This window comes from Xiphophorus couchianus, chromosome 6 (assembly GCF_001444195.1).
Source record: "Xiphophorus couchianus chromosome 6, X_couchianus-1.0, whole genome shotgun sequence".
NCBI lineage: Eukaryota > Metazoa > Chordata > Actinopteri > Cyprinodontiformes > Poeciliidae > Xiphophorus > Xiphophorus couchianus.
The window spans coordinates 7,632,322-7,648,629 of record NC_040233.1 but is presented as its reverse complement, the minus strand read 5'-3'; the positions used below and the strand labels follow the sequence as shown (position 1 = coordinate 7,648,629).

Genomic DNA, 16,308 nt, shown 5'->3' with positions numbered 1-16,308 from the left:
AAGCAGAAATGTTTGGACAGCTGTAATACAAGCAAAAAGGCTTGCATTTTTGCATCCAGGTTTAGTCCAGGAATATATATATATATATATATATATATATATATATATATATATATATATAGATTTCATTTACATGCAAAGCTCTCTCAGGTACAGCAGGAATCAAGAGAAGCTGCCCTTCGGAAAAGCAGTATTTATGGCCCGAAGTGAAATGGAAGTGAAGTGAGCTGTGGTTTAATTACGTCGATGCTCAGGAGAGTTCAGCCGACGTATGAGTTTCCGTTTCTGTTGCCACCAGCCAATCCATTTTTTGCTTTCTTTTTGAATTTCTTCGACACAGTCACTTTTGCTTCAATTTGTTTAAACTTTCGTTCTTCAGACTGACTTATGTTTCCTTGTGTTTCAAGAGGGATCTTCGAACATTCCTCTCTTTACAATTTGCACGCATGTCCAGATTCCTCTCTTATTCTCGCTTGCCTTCAGCTCAGCACTCAGGTTTTCTGTAACACGTAGAGCTGTGCCAGGAAATAAATATGATTCACGTTGAACGTATACATTTTGAATTGATATCTTCATGTTCCACCGATATTTCAATTTTTGGCCATCAGTACTCAAATGTTTTGGTACTTCAAAGAGTTCTCGATGCCCCGCCGTAACAGAGAGCACGCTGTGTTTTACACTGTATGACACTTATTTTTTGTGGAAAAATATTATTTCCACCAATGTAGAAGGACGGAGATTTCGAATGTTTCCTTTGGAGGAAAATGTTTCTGCCTTTCCATTCTGCTCCTTTATTAAGAAATTAAGCTATTTCAGTACTTGAAACAAAAAAGCTAAAAAGGAAACGCATTTTAACTTCACGTGTCCTATTAATTAAAAACACACACAGAAAGTGATCTTTAAAATAGATTTTATTTACCATTTTGTAATTCAACAGTTTACGATATACAGGTGACGAGACTAAGACAGTTCAATGGATTTTGGCCCTAAAGGTTGAAGAACAAGAAAGAACACACATGGTTAGATAAATACACTGACAGATATATATATACATATATATATATATATATATGATAAAAGGTACTGTGTTCTCTTTTCAACCTCTCCATCCCACCAAATGCAACACTGCAATTTCTCTCCGCCGTAACCTTGGAAAACAAATCATTTTCTGTTCTTGTGCTTTTATTTGTTTAAGGAAAACAAATGGAAAATTTCTATATTCTGTTCTTAAAGAGAGAAAAAAAAAACCCAACTAAAGTGCTGCAGTACGAATGTGCTCGTACGAAGAGTAGTAAGAAATTCAAGAGGTAAAGTTCTGTCGCTTACATGAAACCACAGAGATGCAGAAGGTCACAGTTTAGAGCTTTTCTTATCGCCACGTTTCCGTTTGTCTGCTCAAGAAAAATAAAAAATCCCAAGTGTGTATATTTTTCATCAACATCAGTGTTTGTGGAGAGATGATGTCAGCGATTACTTAATAGTAGCTGGAGACCTGGATCAATTCTGTTTTTCTCTAGAAGTAGTTTAGGACATTTGGAACAGTGGAGCACCAAGCCTGCCACAATCAGAAAGAAATACACAAATAACTCAGCCTTTATGCAAAGTAAAACATACAACAACAAAAGAGCTCTAGATAGTTATGTTGGCGTATGAAGAGGAATAAATAATCAGTAATCATCCCTACTGTTTTGTTTTTGATGATGCTTTTATTTACTCACTTCCATGTTTATTTCTGTACCGGTTTACTCTTATTGATTTTATTTTCCCAAAGGCTTTCAATATTGTGCTTCCCTTTGTCAGAAAGCTGACACTTTTAGATTCAGATTTTTAAAAATTCTTTACTCTTTTTTTTTTTTTTTTTTTTTTTTTTTACTTAACTGACCGTAATAAACAAAAAGACTTAAAAGAAAGACAATATTGAAAAAGCTGGGAGGGAAAAAAAAATCAAAGAAAAGAAATACAAAACTAAATATGTCCTTATATAATACAAATGAAAGAAAATATATATATGTAAATTTAGAAGGATACAATAAATAAACTAGTGCAGTTAAAAATTTTAATACAAATGTCAATTTATTCCATATTGCGAGGATAATCGTTAAAAGTCTTCTTTTTTTTTATCATTTGTTGGTGGTTTTGCAGTCAAACTAGTTCAATTTATTTCTGCATTTACTCTTGATCGTGGCAAACGCGACTCTCCGTGTTGAACACACGACAGTTTACGTTTCTGATACGTTACATCTCGGATCATTTGACTGCAATGTTACCAAAGAGATAACACCTCCCGCCTACAACATCGCACAGAAAGGCGAAGGTGAAGTTCTGAGTGCGGATCCAGCCTCGGCTGCAGAGTGATTTTGGTGTTTATGTTCTGCTTTTCACACAATCCCATCAACAGGAACAGCCAGACGGCTCAAAACTAAGGAAATATTGTTGGCACTGTTAAAATAGCTTACAAGATGTAATACTGTTAAGGGAAAAAAAAAAAAAACAACAAGAAAACAAAAGCATTGTGATGCATGTGTCTCCATTCTGTTGCAGTTCAAGTTTCAATCCAAAGCTTTTTCGTTTGGCAATGTTTTTTTAACATCAGCTGGCTTTTTTGAAAAAAATAAAAACTTCAATGGGAACCATTTCAAAAACAAAGTGTCATGAAAGATGGATAAACAATTCCTAAAATCCGAAGATAACAATAGTCTTCTCTCTCAACTTCTAGCACAAAATCTGTTCATTTCTCTTTTTTTTTTTTTTCCACTAACGGTTTTCACTGGGTGTTAGTAGAATAGCACAGAGTTAATTCTTGTGGATTACGGGGTAACATGGACATCGACGCTGACAGCAGCCTGCTCTACATGCAGGTTTCTGCAGCGAGAGCTAATCTATTACACATGTAATACATAACACACCTGACATCGTCTACATCACACTACCAGAAACATGACAAGTGAAAGTCAGTCAAAGCCCGCTCTCCCTCGGATCCACGGAAACACAAACCCGCTCGCACTGAAGCAAAAGCAAACACAAACACAGTCTGATTATGTCGTTTCTTTTTGTCTTTTTTTTTATTTTTTACATTGCTGTACAATAGCAGGAGGAGATGAGGGTCCAGGAGAGTTAGTAAGGGGATCGGTAGAAGACAGGCCGACAAATGAACAGGACGATGCCTGAGCTACATGTTTCCCACTAGATACTGAGCAAAATACCTTCTTCTTTCATCTTTCAGCAAGCAAGACCCTATTTTTTAATGATTTTTTTTTTTTTTTAAATTTAATGACGCTAATCAAGAGATTTAGAAAGAGGATGATACTTCCTGGGGTCAAAAGGCACCTGCTTTTGCTTTGCCTTAATATATATATATATTAAAAAAAAGGAAGTAAAATACCCCATATGGCTGGAATGATTGGTGTTAAAATATCCAGAGCATTTCTCTAAGCTTTTCTGTACAAAGGCAAGTTAAAAGGCTGGATCACAATGTGTGCTTGTTTCAGAATGTCCACTGTGCTTCCTTGCATTTAACTTTATGTGCTCTTATTTCTCTTATTGTTGCTCTATTAACACGTCTCTCTTTTTTCCCTCTGTTTGGGCATGTCGGTCTTGTGTTTCTCCCTCTATTTAAATATTGTCAGCATTACTCCATCTTGTGGTCTGTTGGAGCAACTGCATTCCCAAATTAAAAACTATGCGTATGTGCAAATGTAGTCCAAAGAAGTGCTTTCGGATGTCTTCCAGAAGTTGCAAAACAGCAACTTCCTCAGAGAGGTTCACCATTTCTAGATATGTGCTTAGTTGTGCTAGACTCAGTCAAAGATGAAAATAAATGTTTTTCTGATAAGGAGATTGTATTAGCTTTGCAAAAAAGATTAACACTAGGCACATAATTTATGTCCAAAACGCCTTTAAAAAGGATCATTCTATATTTTTGCTACACAAAACTGTTAGGTAGTTTAAGTGCTACTAGGCTGTCAGTTCGGTTCGACAACGCAGTTATTTTTTTTAAAGCAACAACAAAAATAAAAGAAGTTATGACTGGGAATGAGCCTTTATGTGATTCTCATGGCATTTAAAACCTTCACCTAAAAATGCCACAGTTTCACGGTATTAAAGCAATTTAAGTATAAGTTTATACCATGGCCTAACCGCTCTCATTTAAAACGGATAAAATTTTTCCCTCTAAAGAAATACATAAAATTACTTTGATTATTAATGCATCGTTAACATTATTTATAACATTAATTTAGTTTGATTTTGATACACAGATTTAAGCCATAACATATATAAAACATACCAACTAAGTTTAGCAGTAGTACTTATTTAATGAGAAGAATGTTCTAACTTTTTTAGCATTTTGCTCTTTATATATGGTGGACCTCCACTTAAAACTGCCTGTTTTTTTATTTTTTATTCAAGCACCAAAAATATCTTCAGCAGAATAATCCGTAAATATGTGAATCTATAAACACTGAACCACAAACAAACAGGAAAACAGCAAGCTGATCTTAGCTAGCTAGTTAATTAGCTATCTCATTTGATAGCTAGCCTGGTTAAAACTTTAAAAAGAGTGAAGAATGATGTACTTTTAGTTCCTACAACCCAACGGTCTCATGTTTTGTCAGCCAGAAATATTTCCAGACAATTTTTTGGCCTTACAAGTAAGGGTAGTAGCTTTTTTACCCCAGCTAGCTAAAAACGGTGCACCTCTGTGTTACTTTTTGCTTCATACACTCTACAGTCACTGGGAATTTATTGGGCACTACAAAAAAACGTTCTTTTTTTTTTTTTTTTTTTACTGCAGGAATGGAATGCTAAACAGTTTTTGAACATAATTTTTTAAATCCTAGGTGTACTTTGAAACCGGCCCATGCTTCGTTACAGCAAAGGAGCAAAATGGTTTGAGTTCTTTTCGCCTCAGTAGCCGAAATTTAGCTCTGAACTTGTGGCCTGTTTCAAGTTGTTTTTGCAAGTTGTTTTAGGGCAACTTCTATCAACAAAGCAAGCTAATACTAACATTTCTCTCTCCATTTGACACGTTTAAGTACTAAAATGTCACATTCACTTACAGGTATTGTACAGTATTAAGTGCGCTGTGAATTTATAGGGAATGTTAGAAATGCAAATTATTTACCCTAGCAATTTAACGTTTCATATGAACAGCAGCCAAATCAATCAAATCTGAGGTTGGCTGGGGATCTATGATATTTAATGTCATAAATCCAATTTGAGTATTCGGTTAGATTTTTCTCACAAGGAACTCGGGAATTCAGACTACAGTACTGCTCGAAAATGTTACTGGCTAGTGTCAAAAGTTTTGTCACCCAATTTCTGTTCTTTGCTCCGTAGCCTATTCACTTCTTCCGCTAAATTCAGCTAACTGGCAGTGCAATGTTTGCAGCTAATTCCAACCAGGAAGTAGTCTATTTCTACATACTGTTGGAATGTGCAGTATAATTCTCCACTTGAAGTTCAAACATGTTCTCGGTGCTCGCTGAAGCATCGCAGTCATAAAAACATGTGTGTCAACCTGAGGAAACGACGTCACGGTGAATGTAATCTTTAAAAAAAGTGCCAATGAAACCAAAACCATTTCACCATGCGGAGTCACAAAATGACATTGTAAAGTTTCTGATGTAGATGTGCGGATGGGGTATAATTATAAGTCCCACGAGGGTCGGTTCTGTCTTTATAAACGCCACGCGACACGCCGCTGAACCGGACAGTTCCCGGTCAACACTCAGCCCAACAACCTGCATCAGAAAGAGGTCTCTCCAGTCTAAGAAGAGGAAACCAGGTAAACATGGTTAATCACAAATCTATAGCTTTTACGTTTTGTACAAAATAAACATATACTGTCTTTATTATTATTTACTAAGTTACTTTACAAGGAGAAGTAAAAAGACGACATCTACAGAGAGAACAATAACCGTCGCAGCTACATAGAAAACTACAGATTTCGCTGCAAAGGTTGAAGTCCGTTGTCTTCTGGAAACAAGCGGCATCTCTCTGCCTTCTGTTTCCCTAACGGCTTGGCTCAGAGCTCGAAAACAAAGAGTCTCGTAATACACTTAAGGGTTCCACAGACGGCAAAGGACCAACACGTACTGCTTCTGTTTCTAAAGCGTAAAATGTGCAACACCCATGTAACTCAGGTTGCATGCCAGATGGGGGCAGACGACTACGAACCATTAGACACCGACTATAGTACACAGGTTTTTCCTTCAGAGATCACATCCTAAGACGCACTTCACTCCAAAACAATGCCTGGAAGACTTAAGAAGAGATGGCACTTCAGTTTGTCTGCTGAGAGTTGCATCCACTCACATTGCGTGCATATGTGGGTGTTTTCATACAACGGGTAAAATTCTGTGGTTTTAGTCGCTGTAACAGTTTCCACAGGCAAGGAACCGCAGAGTTTACCTTCACTTGGACCCTGAGAAATGGGGCAATAGGACCTCTTCTATCAAAAATGAAGCAAAAATGCTTGTGAGAATGAAAAGACAGCGTTACAGTACAGTTCATTATTATTATTATTATTTTTAAATCTAAGCAGCTTTAGTGAAAAACAAAGTAACTACTGGGGAAATTCCCGCAGAAGATCAGTCTCAAGTGCTATTCATATTCTTGGGTGCAGTTAAATATTTGTGCTCTGTGTGGTTCATTTGAAGAATAAGCAGCATAAGAAAACAAGAGGCTTAGTCCTAAACTGAAATCAACTAAATCTGAGGTCACTGTGTGCTGTGGAAAATGCTCTATTTAGAGTCTATGTACGGAAGGCCAAACCTGCCATAGTCAGTGAAAACAGAAATTGATAAATGGCTCAATAGAGCAATTAATGGACCAAAAAAAATCCAACAAAAACGATTGAGATATTTGAAACATTTCTTTTACAGAATAATAAAATGGAGAATTTTCACTTTATGCTTATTTTCTTAGTTATTTATTCCTTATCATTTGTTTATTTATTTGTATTTTTAAGACATGCTTATTTCATGTTTTATATTATTGTTCATTTAATTTCAAAAGGTTCCATTTTCATTGATTGCTTTTTCTTATCACTGGTCACAAAAGAAAAAAATAATAAGGAAATAAATGGTCATATGTTAATGATAAATCTTTGAAGAATAAAATTGGTGGCCATATATTTTTAAAAAATGTAATCATACTCAACATTTTAGAGAGAAACACTAAATGCATGTAACAAGTAAATGAATCGAGAAATGAAAACAACGCACAAGTGTGTAAATTAATACATATAAAATGACATGAATTATTACAAATATTGGATATTTTGACAGCTAAAAACAAACTACAAAAATCCAATTTATGCGACTTCTTACGCCATTGTATGTTTGGGTGCATTTGGTGCCATATTAGTTTATTCACTGGGCCATTTATTTCTTTCTGTTTGAGTAAAGCAGGTTCGATCCTTCACGTCTACTAGCGCGATTCGGTGTGTCCGCCTCTTTTTCTGGCTGCAGAACGAAGCTTATTTCCATTTTTTCCGTGTCAGATGCCAGTGCCGACACGGTTCGCTGTTCCCCCCTCGCCCCTCTACGCTACAGCACCACATCAGGTCTCCGGCTGTCCGACCGCCGCCACTACGAAGTCGTCCGTCCCGAACGGACCTGGCCGACTGAATACCGGAGAACGGCGCGCGTCTCTTTGCGACTGCGCGCACAAAACGAGCACATTGCAGCTCCACGATCTACTGTACCTCTAACTGCTGATGATGATGAGGATGACATTTACAAGTTTTACACCAAAAAAAAAAAAAAAAAATGAAAGGAAAGGAAGAACAAACTCCATTATTAAATTATGCGGTACAAATCAACAACTCACTCCCGGCCCACATAAACGCACGCTTACACGCTTGTGGCTTACACGCAGACCTTTTGGATGATGACCCAAATTCCTTGGTCCTTTCATTTTTTTTCTTCTTCTTCTTTTGTCTAGAGATAACACGCAGACAGATAGAAGAGGTTAGGATAGATATAATAAGCCCTTACAATATGTAAAGGTCTCCAGCGAATGGGATCTCCCCCACAGAGGACTGTGGGAAAGTAGGGAGAGGATGGAGGAGAAGTGAGGAGAAGGGAGGAAAAGAAGGAGGAGACGGTGGCCCAGTAGCGCTGACAGAGAGAGGCGGCGTCTATGCACTGGGGTTGGGGTTGTTGTGTGTGTTGGTGGAGCCGTTGCTTCCCTGGATGGTGAGGCTGATCTCATCCTTTTTCTCCGTCTCCTTCGCTTTCTCCTCCTCCTTGTGCTCTTCTCTTAGCTCCTCCTTCTCCATCATGGGCCGGGCCTCGATGGTGTCAGCGGGGGCCGTGGGGGCGTAGCGGCCTGTTCTGTGCTCGGCCAGGGCCGGGCCCCACTTCGGATGTGCTTGGCAGGCGTGCTTCAACCGCTGGGAGGAAAAAAGGTGGAGAGAGAGAGGGACGTACACGTCAAACGTCAAGTTGAAACCGCAAACTTTGGCGCATCGCTTTTAGTCTGTGCAACACAAAATAGTCTACAATCGAGAACAGTAAGGAAAGTGACAGATTGTTTACGAATAAGAACCTCAAATGTAGCTTTGTCTTTTTTTCCCCTTTTACTCAGATACCCCGTCTATGTACACCGACAGGCTGGACGAGGAGAGCGTTAATCGGAGAAACAGCCATGAAGATCATAGTAACTCTAGGGGAGCTGTACATCCATGATATTTTACCGTTTTCTTAGGCATAAAAATCCAAAAACAACATGTCTTATCACATCAGTCTGTGGTTACTTTGTGTTGTTGGCCTATAGAATTGCGATAAAATATTTACAAGTTGGAAAGAGTTTGAAGAGTGCAAAAGATTTTGCAGAGGGCTTTACTCTAGGTTTTGTTGAGCACATTTTGTTCTTACTTTTTAAAAAACAAACTAGATTAAAACTTCTGTTTTCCAACAACGTTACATCACTACTCAGGAAAAGCCTCCGCTGGCCTCACCGGCAAGAACCGAGGCTTTCTGTTGTCATCAACACACCAAGCTGATGCAGTAGAAGATCACAGCATTCCCCCAAGCAAAAAAACAATAATTTATTTGGCCAATTCTGGATTGCAGAACCTCTGCAGCTACAAGGCATCACACGGCACCAAAACTGTTGGAGTTTTTGTTTTTCCTTTTAAAATTTAAATTGTGTATTTCCATTAACGTTTTGCTTCGCAAATGATAACATTTTAGGTTTGACAACTTTCCGATTGAAGCTGAAGAAAATAGCACTTGGATGACTTTTACAAACGTACTAACTTTATTTATGTTTGAGCACAGGTTTCATACTATACCTCTCTAAAGGTGGCCCCTGGAGACCTGGAAATCTTGTACAGGCCATATATGGGTATGCAAATCACTGAGGACAGGGCCATGGCGAAGCCAATAGCCAGGGACCAGCCGGGATACACGTAGTCATTGTAAGTGATGGGCTTGTACTGGATGACCGTGAAGATCAGGATGAACTGCAGACACACGGAAAGAAGAACACATTTAACAACATCTTATAGAGGAACCTTCACATTTCAAGGAGTTTTAAAGAAACGTAACATAAACTGCACATGAATGTTGTTTCTTTTTTGTAAAATGTCCTTAGAAATATATACACACAATTACATATTTCGCCAATATGATTTTTCATTTGGATTTAGAAGTGCAGGAACTTTACTGTTCAATTGATTTTCAGCGCTGAAAACGTATCGAACACGTTCACTTGATGCTCATTCAATACTTTCTAGAAAAGTCTTTGTTGGTAATGAGTGTTGGGGAAAGTACATCCTCTTCTTCTTTTACCGACTTAAGACAGACGGCAGCCGACTTAAAGGGACTTTAAAGTCCTACTGGTGAAGGACATTGTGTCCAATTCCCCATTTCCCGTCAATGAAAACCATTCACATAAAGTTTAAATACCAGAATCTTGTTTGTTTTACAACTTTAATAATTTAGACTTTGTTAGTATATATTAGCTAATTACATTCAATATGTTCTAGAATTGATTAGATCATGTATATAATAATTAATTTAAAGGCACATGTATACAATATGAGTTTTTAAATAAAATCAAATAGATGTAAATGCATGAAACGTAACTCTGCCATGAATAATTTCTGTAACAAACTGTTTCACTTTGTTTTTTTGTTGTTGTTTTTTTTACCAACACCTGATGTCCTATGAAAAATTGTGACGCATTCAATACCTCAATACTTATTTCACCTGCTGCGTAACACAAAAACACACAAGAACGAGCAAAAGAAAGGATTTCATTCTCCCGCAGCTCGCAGGAACTTAAAAAATCACAAACCCAACACCCGAGGTCAGAGGAAGCTTTAACAACAACACATTTCTGAGCTGATAGAGTGGGAATGAAAGGACTAATTTGGCTGTTTGGGAAATACTATTGACTGTAGCTCCATGCTTTGAGAGATTTAGACTGCAAAGAAAGGCAGTGAGCGAGGAGATTATCCGGAATGTAGGCCAGGTCCCCAACAACTGGTCAACAAGTCAAGAAACGTTTCTCTCTCTCTCGCTTTTTTTTTTTTTTTTTTTTTTTAAACTTCCACTCTACTGAACCACAGCGTTCCTGGCTTCACATCACACTGTGTGTGTGTGGGGGTGTGTATGTGTGTGTGAACTTACAGAGATAATGACAGGTGAGATGAATCTCCAGCAGACTTTGAAGAAGAGAGGAGGAGGGAAGCCCAGCATCATCTCAACATCCTTGAAGTAGTTCCTGTGACCTGGAAAGAAGAGGAAATAAATGTTCATCCAGGAAGACAAGTCTTACAAAGACTCCTGTCCTTCATCCTTTTTTTTTTTTTTTTACAAAATTCTTAACATCTATTTGTGTTTTTTTTTTTTTTTTTAGGTTTTTCAGGGAACAAAATCTTGATGCATCGATCCTTTTTTTTCCTGCCTGTTGATACTCTGACTTTAACTGATCTATATTGCTGAAAGCATTTCAAACCCTCGGTGCCTTTGCTCAGAATAACAACAATTCTCCTGACGCTTCTGCTTAGCTCAGCTGACAGGTTTAGTGGTGGAATCACAGTCCTAATTAGAGGGGAAATGCCCCCGCTGGAAACCGGCGGATGAGTCATCTTCAAAAACAACCGAACAGTGACTGCAGGTTAATTTACGCGAACAAGGGCTCTGATGAGGTGATTAATTGTTTCAGAAATCTGGAATGTTTAAATAGGCCGGATCAGTTCATGAGTTGGAACTTGTGTGTGTGCTGAATTAGAGCTTTTGTTCCAGGAATCACACTATTGTTCATGGTCAAAATTGCAATGAGGAGTCAGACGTTTGCTGTCTGTGTGTTTTAAGCAGAAAAGAGAATACCTCACTAGCTACTTTGTTGTATAGTCCACTCTTACAATTTCAGCACAGTGGTTCTGCTCTTATTAGGATATAGTGTCTTGCAAAAATACTTTTACACCTTGAACTTCCTCCCATTTGAACAACAAAGTGTGTGTTTTGCATGCAGGGCAAAATGTTCTGATTTGGACTTAGGGGACTAGAGCAGCTTCTTAAAAATGTTTGCCGTGTCCTACATGGCCTGTAGCAACAAAAACACCAAGAAGAAAACAAAAAAACATAATTTTTCTTTCAGCTTTAGACTTCTGCAGCTCCTCCTAATGAATTTCTTAGAAACTTTGGTAACACTTTATTGGAAGGGGTGTGCATAATACTGACATAATACTGTCATAATCATGATATAACACTTGTTATTAAGGAGTCTTCACGAATGTTTACGACTGTTGACGTGAAATGTCATTCAGTAAATAATAAATAATGCAAGTTTTAGTACAACGTTGCATTAAAAGTCTCATTATTCACAATGACACTATATGACAACGGTCAGACATTCCTCACGACTCCTTCATGTTCACAACAGGAGTTATGTTATGTTTATGAAAGTATCATGAAAGTCTTATGCACACCACTTCAAATAAAGTCTTAGTGAAACTTCATAATTATGCTTTCTTAACTTGGTTGAGGTGGACGGCCGTGTCTTGGTAGGTTTCCAGTTGTGCCATTCTTTTCCTATTTTTCAGTCCCCATCTGCCACACTGTCTCTTTGCTAGTGAGTCAGTATGTCTTAATGAGCCAATTTGTCCAAAATTGGAAAATTCATGTTACATCGGTTTTCCAATTTGTGTAACACTAGGACAGATTAACAGTGGATTTTCAGATTGCTCAGGTATTGTCAAATATATTGTGTGTTGTGACAAATCCCTAATATAACAGTCAAGGGTTTAATATATAACTATATATAAAATAATATATAATTTTCTGCTGAAATATTTTAGAAGTCCACCGAACTACAAAACAAAAAAAAACACAAAATACACTAGACATTTTTATAGGATGACCTTATATACACAATAAACGGCATCCTTTAAAACCTTCCATGCTTTTACTTTTCTACAGGCATGCTTGTGCTGACGAGTTCTCGTCTGTTCTGAAACGTGAGACCTGAGTAGCAACAATTAGCCTAGCATAACTAAATAAAAAGAAAATTCAGTCAGATTTTGGTTGGTTTGTATAACAACAACAAAAAAATATATTGCTAACAGTAACATGCTGGACATTATAGGCTTGATTGTCACCCTACTTACCATAGATATACATGATGCAGATACACATGATGCAGGAAATGATGACCAGAGAGAAACTGGCAGCGTAGTTGTCCATCAGCAACAACCAATAGATTCCTGCCTGCAAACAAACAAAAAGCAAGACTTTGCTGAAACGCGTCCCAAACAGGAGAAAATGTTTAAAAACATTGCGGCGGCGGCATGTCTCACCTGCGTGGTGAGCGGGACGCCCAGCAGGAAACCCACGACGGCCACCGAGAGTGTGACCACGGTCTTGTTTCTGATAATCCAGTCTGTGCCGATCTCGTCCACGATGGCCGTCACCAGCGTCTCCAGCAGGCAGAACTGTTGCAAGAAAACAAGAAATAACAAAAAAAATATAAGAACAAGGTTTAGGGAGTGAGTTCAAACTGTGGATTAGAACTGGAAAAGCTCCTGCTCAAATTCATCCCCAACATACTGAGAGGAGAGCAAACTGATCCTGGACAGTTCATGGACGGTCCTCACACGCTGGCTTTTTCTGCGCCCGCTGAGCAGAAGAATGTCATTCAAACTTTGACATTTTGGTGGGGGAATAATGTTAATGTTAAATATGTGAGTTTGACTATGGAGATTTATAATACCAGTATTTTGTCTACATAAAGAAAAACCTGATTGTAAGCTCTAAATGTATAAAAACACTTAAGAAAACCAACTTTATTAAAAATGTATGTTTATATATCCTAACTTGTGTTCAAAATGTCACAATTATGAGTTTGATAATTGTAAAAAAAAATAATAAAAATGTATAAATCCAATTAAAGACTAACATATGATTAATATTATAAGAATCAGTGCAGTGAGAGGCAGTGACAGTCTCATGTTGGGGGATAGTTTTCACATAAATCAAAAAAATAATGTTTCAGGATTTTCCAGCTAAACCATCAGTGAAGAAGTTAGCGATGCTGGACACAACTAGTGGTAAAACTGGACAATAATCCAACTAGTTTGTATAAAACTGTAAACTATAAGGTTTTGTAATAAATAAATAAATAACATCTTTTCTATTCTGTTAAAGTTCCAACTTCCACTAATAAAAATACCCTGAAATGAAATCTCTATAAACTAAGATCTACATTTGGTGTTTTCTCTTGTTCTTCTATCTATCCCATTTTGAAAGAGACTTTATCTCACCTTATATTTACTTTAATCATCATAAGAAATAAGATATTAATGGGCGAAAATAAACACTGTTGTTATTGTATGAGGAAAGATTCTGCAAATGCTTTAAGCCAAAGTAAATCTTCCAAAAAGAAAAATGGAGACTCAAACAAAAATACTAATCTGCTGGTTTACCAGTGTTGTCCTCAACTCCATCGTTACCTTTCAGTACCTCCTGTTTTGAGTTTCATTCATATTTCAATAATAATAATAATAATAAACCTTAGCCTGTTCTCACCTGAGTTCCCAGCCCCAGGAGGATGAGCATGAAGAAGAACAGCAGCGACCACAGAGGTGAGATTGGCAGCAGGGTGAGGGCTTCAGGGTACGCCACGAAGGCCAGGCCGGGTCCGTGATCAGCCACTTCAGACACCGGGACATTCAAGTGGTGCGCCATGAAGCCCAGGATGGAGAAAATGACGAAGCCGGCGTACACACTGGTGGCACAGTTAGTTATGCTGATGATGATGCTGTCTCTGTGTATCGGAAAAGGGAGGAAAAGACGCAGAGACCTTTGGTAAACCGCAGGGGAACATGTTGTTCTGACGGTATAACACTATTTTGCAGTTCAGTGTCCATGCCAAACACTGAGGGTGAATCAAGAAACGGTCTTATTTGGTTGTAAAGCAAATACAAAACAACTAGAGAAGCTCCGAATTGTCCAATAATTTTTCAGTTTCCTTAAATGGATCAAATCGAAAAACTTCCACCATTTTTAATCTACAAACAAAACACACCAACAGCTTTTGCTTTGATGAACTTTTTGAGTTGAATCAAACTCTTGGAAAGAAATTTGGAGTAGGGATGCACAATGTCGGAGTCGATATGCCGATGTACTAAAACTCAGTTGGCCAATAACCAGTACCAATACCGATATTGTTTTTTCCCTAAACCTGCTTACTGAAACTATATGGTTTTTTCTACTGTGGAATTAAAATACTGCATTATCTTTGTCAATTTAGCCTGCTACCAAATGCAAATGGTAAAAAGGAGTCTGAAAATGATGTAAGACTTTCAACTTGCATTAAGTTTAATGTCAAATTTGTGCATGACGTTTACTCTGTCTAGACAATGACAGCACTCAAGCAGTGCACATTTGACATTATGCTGTGCTGCAGGCACCATTGCCACGCCTTTTATATCGGTGACTTCTTTTGACAGAATGGTCGATGTCCGATATTACATTTTACAGCTAATATCGGCCGACACCGTGCCAATAACATGGTGCGTCCCTAATTTGGAGTAAGCTGAGCTGGTAGGGATCGATCATAACTTTTTAAGTTTAACAATTCTTTCATCCTAAATGCCAGAGTTGAGTTTACTCTGTGTTAAGGTTGCACGTGTAGTGGGATGAAACGAGACAGGAGTCAGGATGGACGCCTGGTGACAGCTCACCGACTTCTTCTTCGTTTCATCCATTCTCTGTAGTGCATTTACTCAAAATTTCCGGTAGTTCAGGTCCAACAGGGAGATTTTTTTTCCCCTTCTATTTTCCACTAAGGTTATTGAAGAGGATGTCTTTCAGAACATAAATGCCCGTTTTATTTATTTGTTTATTTTCCACCCCTGCGACTGCTCTCTCCTTCACTTTGCACTTCTGCTCATGTGCTGACTGGTGGTGAGTGTCTCTATGGGGCCGGAGCTGCAGAACAGAAGCTCGTTGGCACCTCCGTGCAGCTGCCTGGGCAGATAATGCTATCTCAAGCTGCTAGAGGAGGAACAAATTATATCTTCAACCGTCCTCTTTGCCCTCTGGAGCCTGTTGGCACCGTCACTGTCAACATGTGGCGAGAACCTTTGGAAATAAATGACAAGTCCGTTCCTTTTATTGCCCATTTCCTATGTTTGAACCTTTTCCAACGCTGCTTGCTCTCTCTCCCCTGTTGACCAAGCACAGAGCAAACCGTCTCTAAGCACAGGCCAAAAAATTACCTTACTCTGTCAAATAGTTTTAAAGTTATTCTTACTTATGCTGGATAGTGCAGAGGTGGGTGGAGTACCTGAAACCCGTACTCAAGTAAAAATATCACTACTTTAACATGTTTTTGCTCAAGTAAAAGTAAAAAGTAACCAGCCGAGAAATACTCAAGAAGGAGTAAAAATGTATTTGGTAAAAAGTCTACTCAAGTGCTGAGTAACTGATCAAATTATCCATCTTTTAATGTTTAAAAATGACATTATCAAATAAACCGTAATACAAAGTTAAGTGAAAATGTTGGTATTTTGAAAATAATTCCTATAAGTAATGAAAAATAACAAAATCAGGCAAATTAAAAATGTTCTAAATCAGTTTCTTTCAATAATAATAATAATAATAATAATAAAAACATGAAACTAATAAAAACTGCAGATGAGTGTCTGGTGAATGTTTGGTTAAAACATGTTTGTTTTTCACTCAGTGGTTAGAGAAACCAAAAATTGTACTCAAGTAAGAGTAGTGATTCTTCATAATAGAATTAGTGAAGTAAAAGTAAAAAGAACAGGGCAGTAAAATATTCCTAAAT

The 16,308-nt window shown here is 37.8% G+C and overlaps 1 protein-coding gene across 3 annotated transcripts in view; it reads right to left on the bottom strand.

Moving 5' to 3' along the window:
• Positions 1-2,737: 2,737 nt before the first annotated feature.
• slc6a9 (solute carrier family 6 member 9) overlaps positions 2,738-16,308 on the bottom strand; it is a 78,599-nt gene continuing 65,028 nt past the window's right edge. For all 3 annotated transcript variants that reach the window (XM_028021280.1, XM_028021278.1, XM_028021281.1), the window contains 6 exons: positions 14,043-14,280; positions 12,815-12,949; positions 12,626-12,725; positions 10,644-10,744; positions 9,302-9,472; positions 2,738-8,398 (listed from right to left, as the gene is read on the bottom strand). In XM_028021280.1, the coding sequence (XP_027877081.1) occupies positions 8,144-8,398; positions 9,302-9,472; positions 10,644-10,744; positions 12,626-12,725; positions 12,815-12,949; positions 14,043-14,280 (1,000 nt within the window). In that variant the 3' untranslated portion in view covers positions 2,738-8,143. The remainder of the gene's footprint in view (positions 8,399-9,301; positions 9,473-10,643; positions 10,745-12,625; positions 12,726-12,814; positions 12,950-14,042; positions 14,281-16,308) is intronic.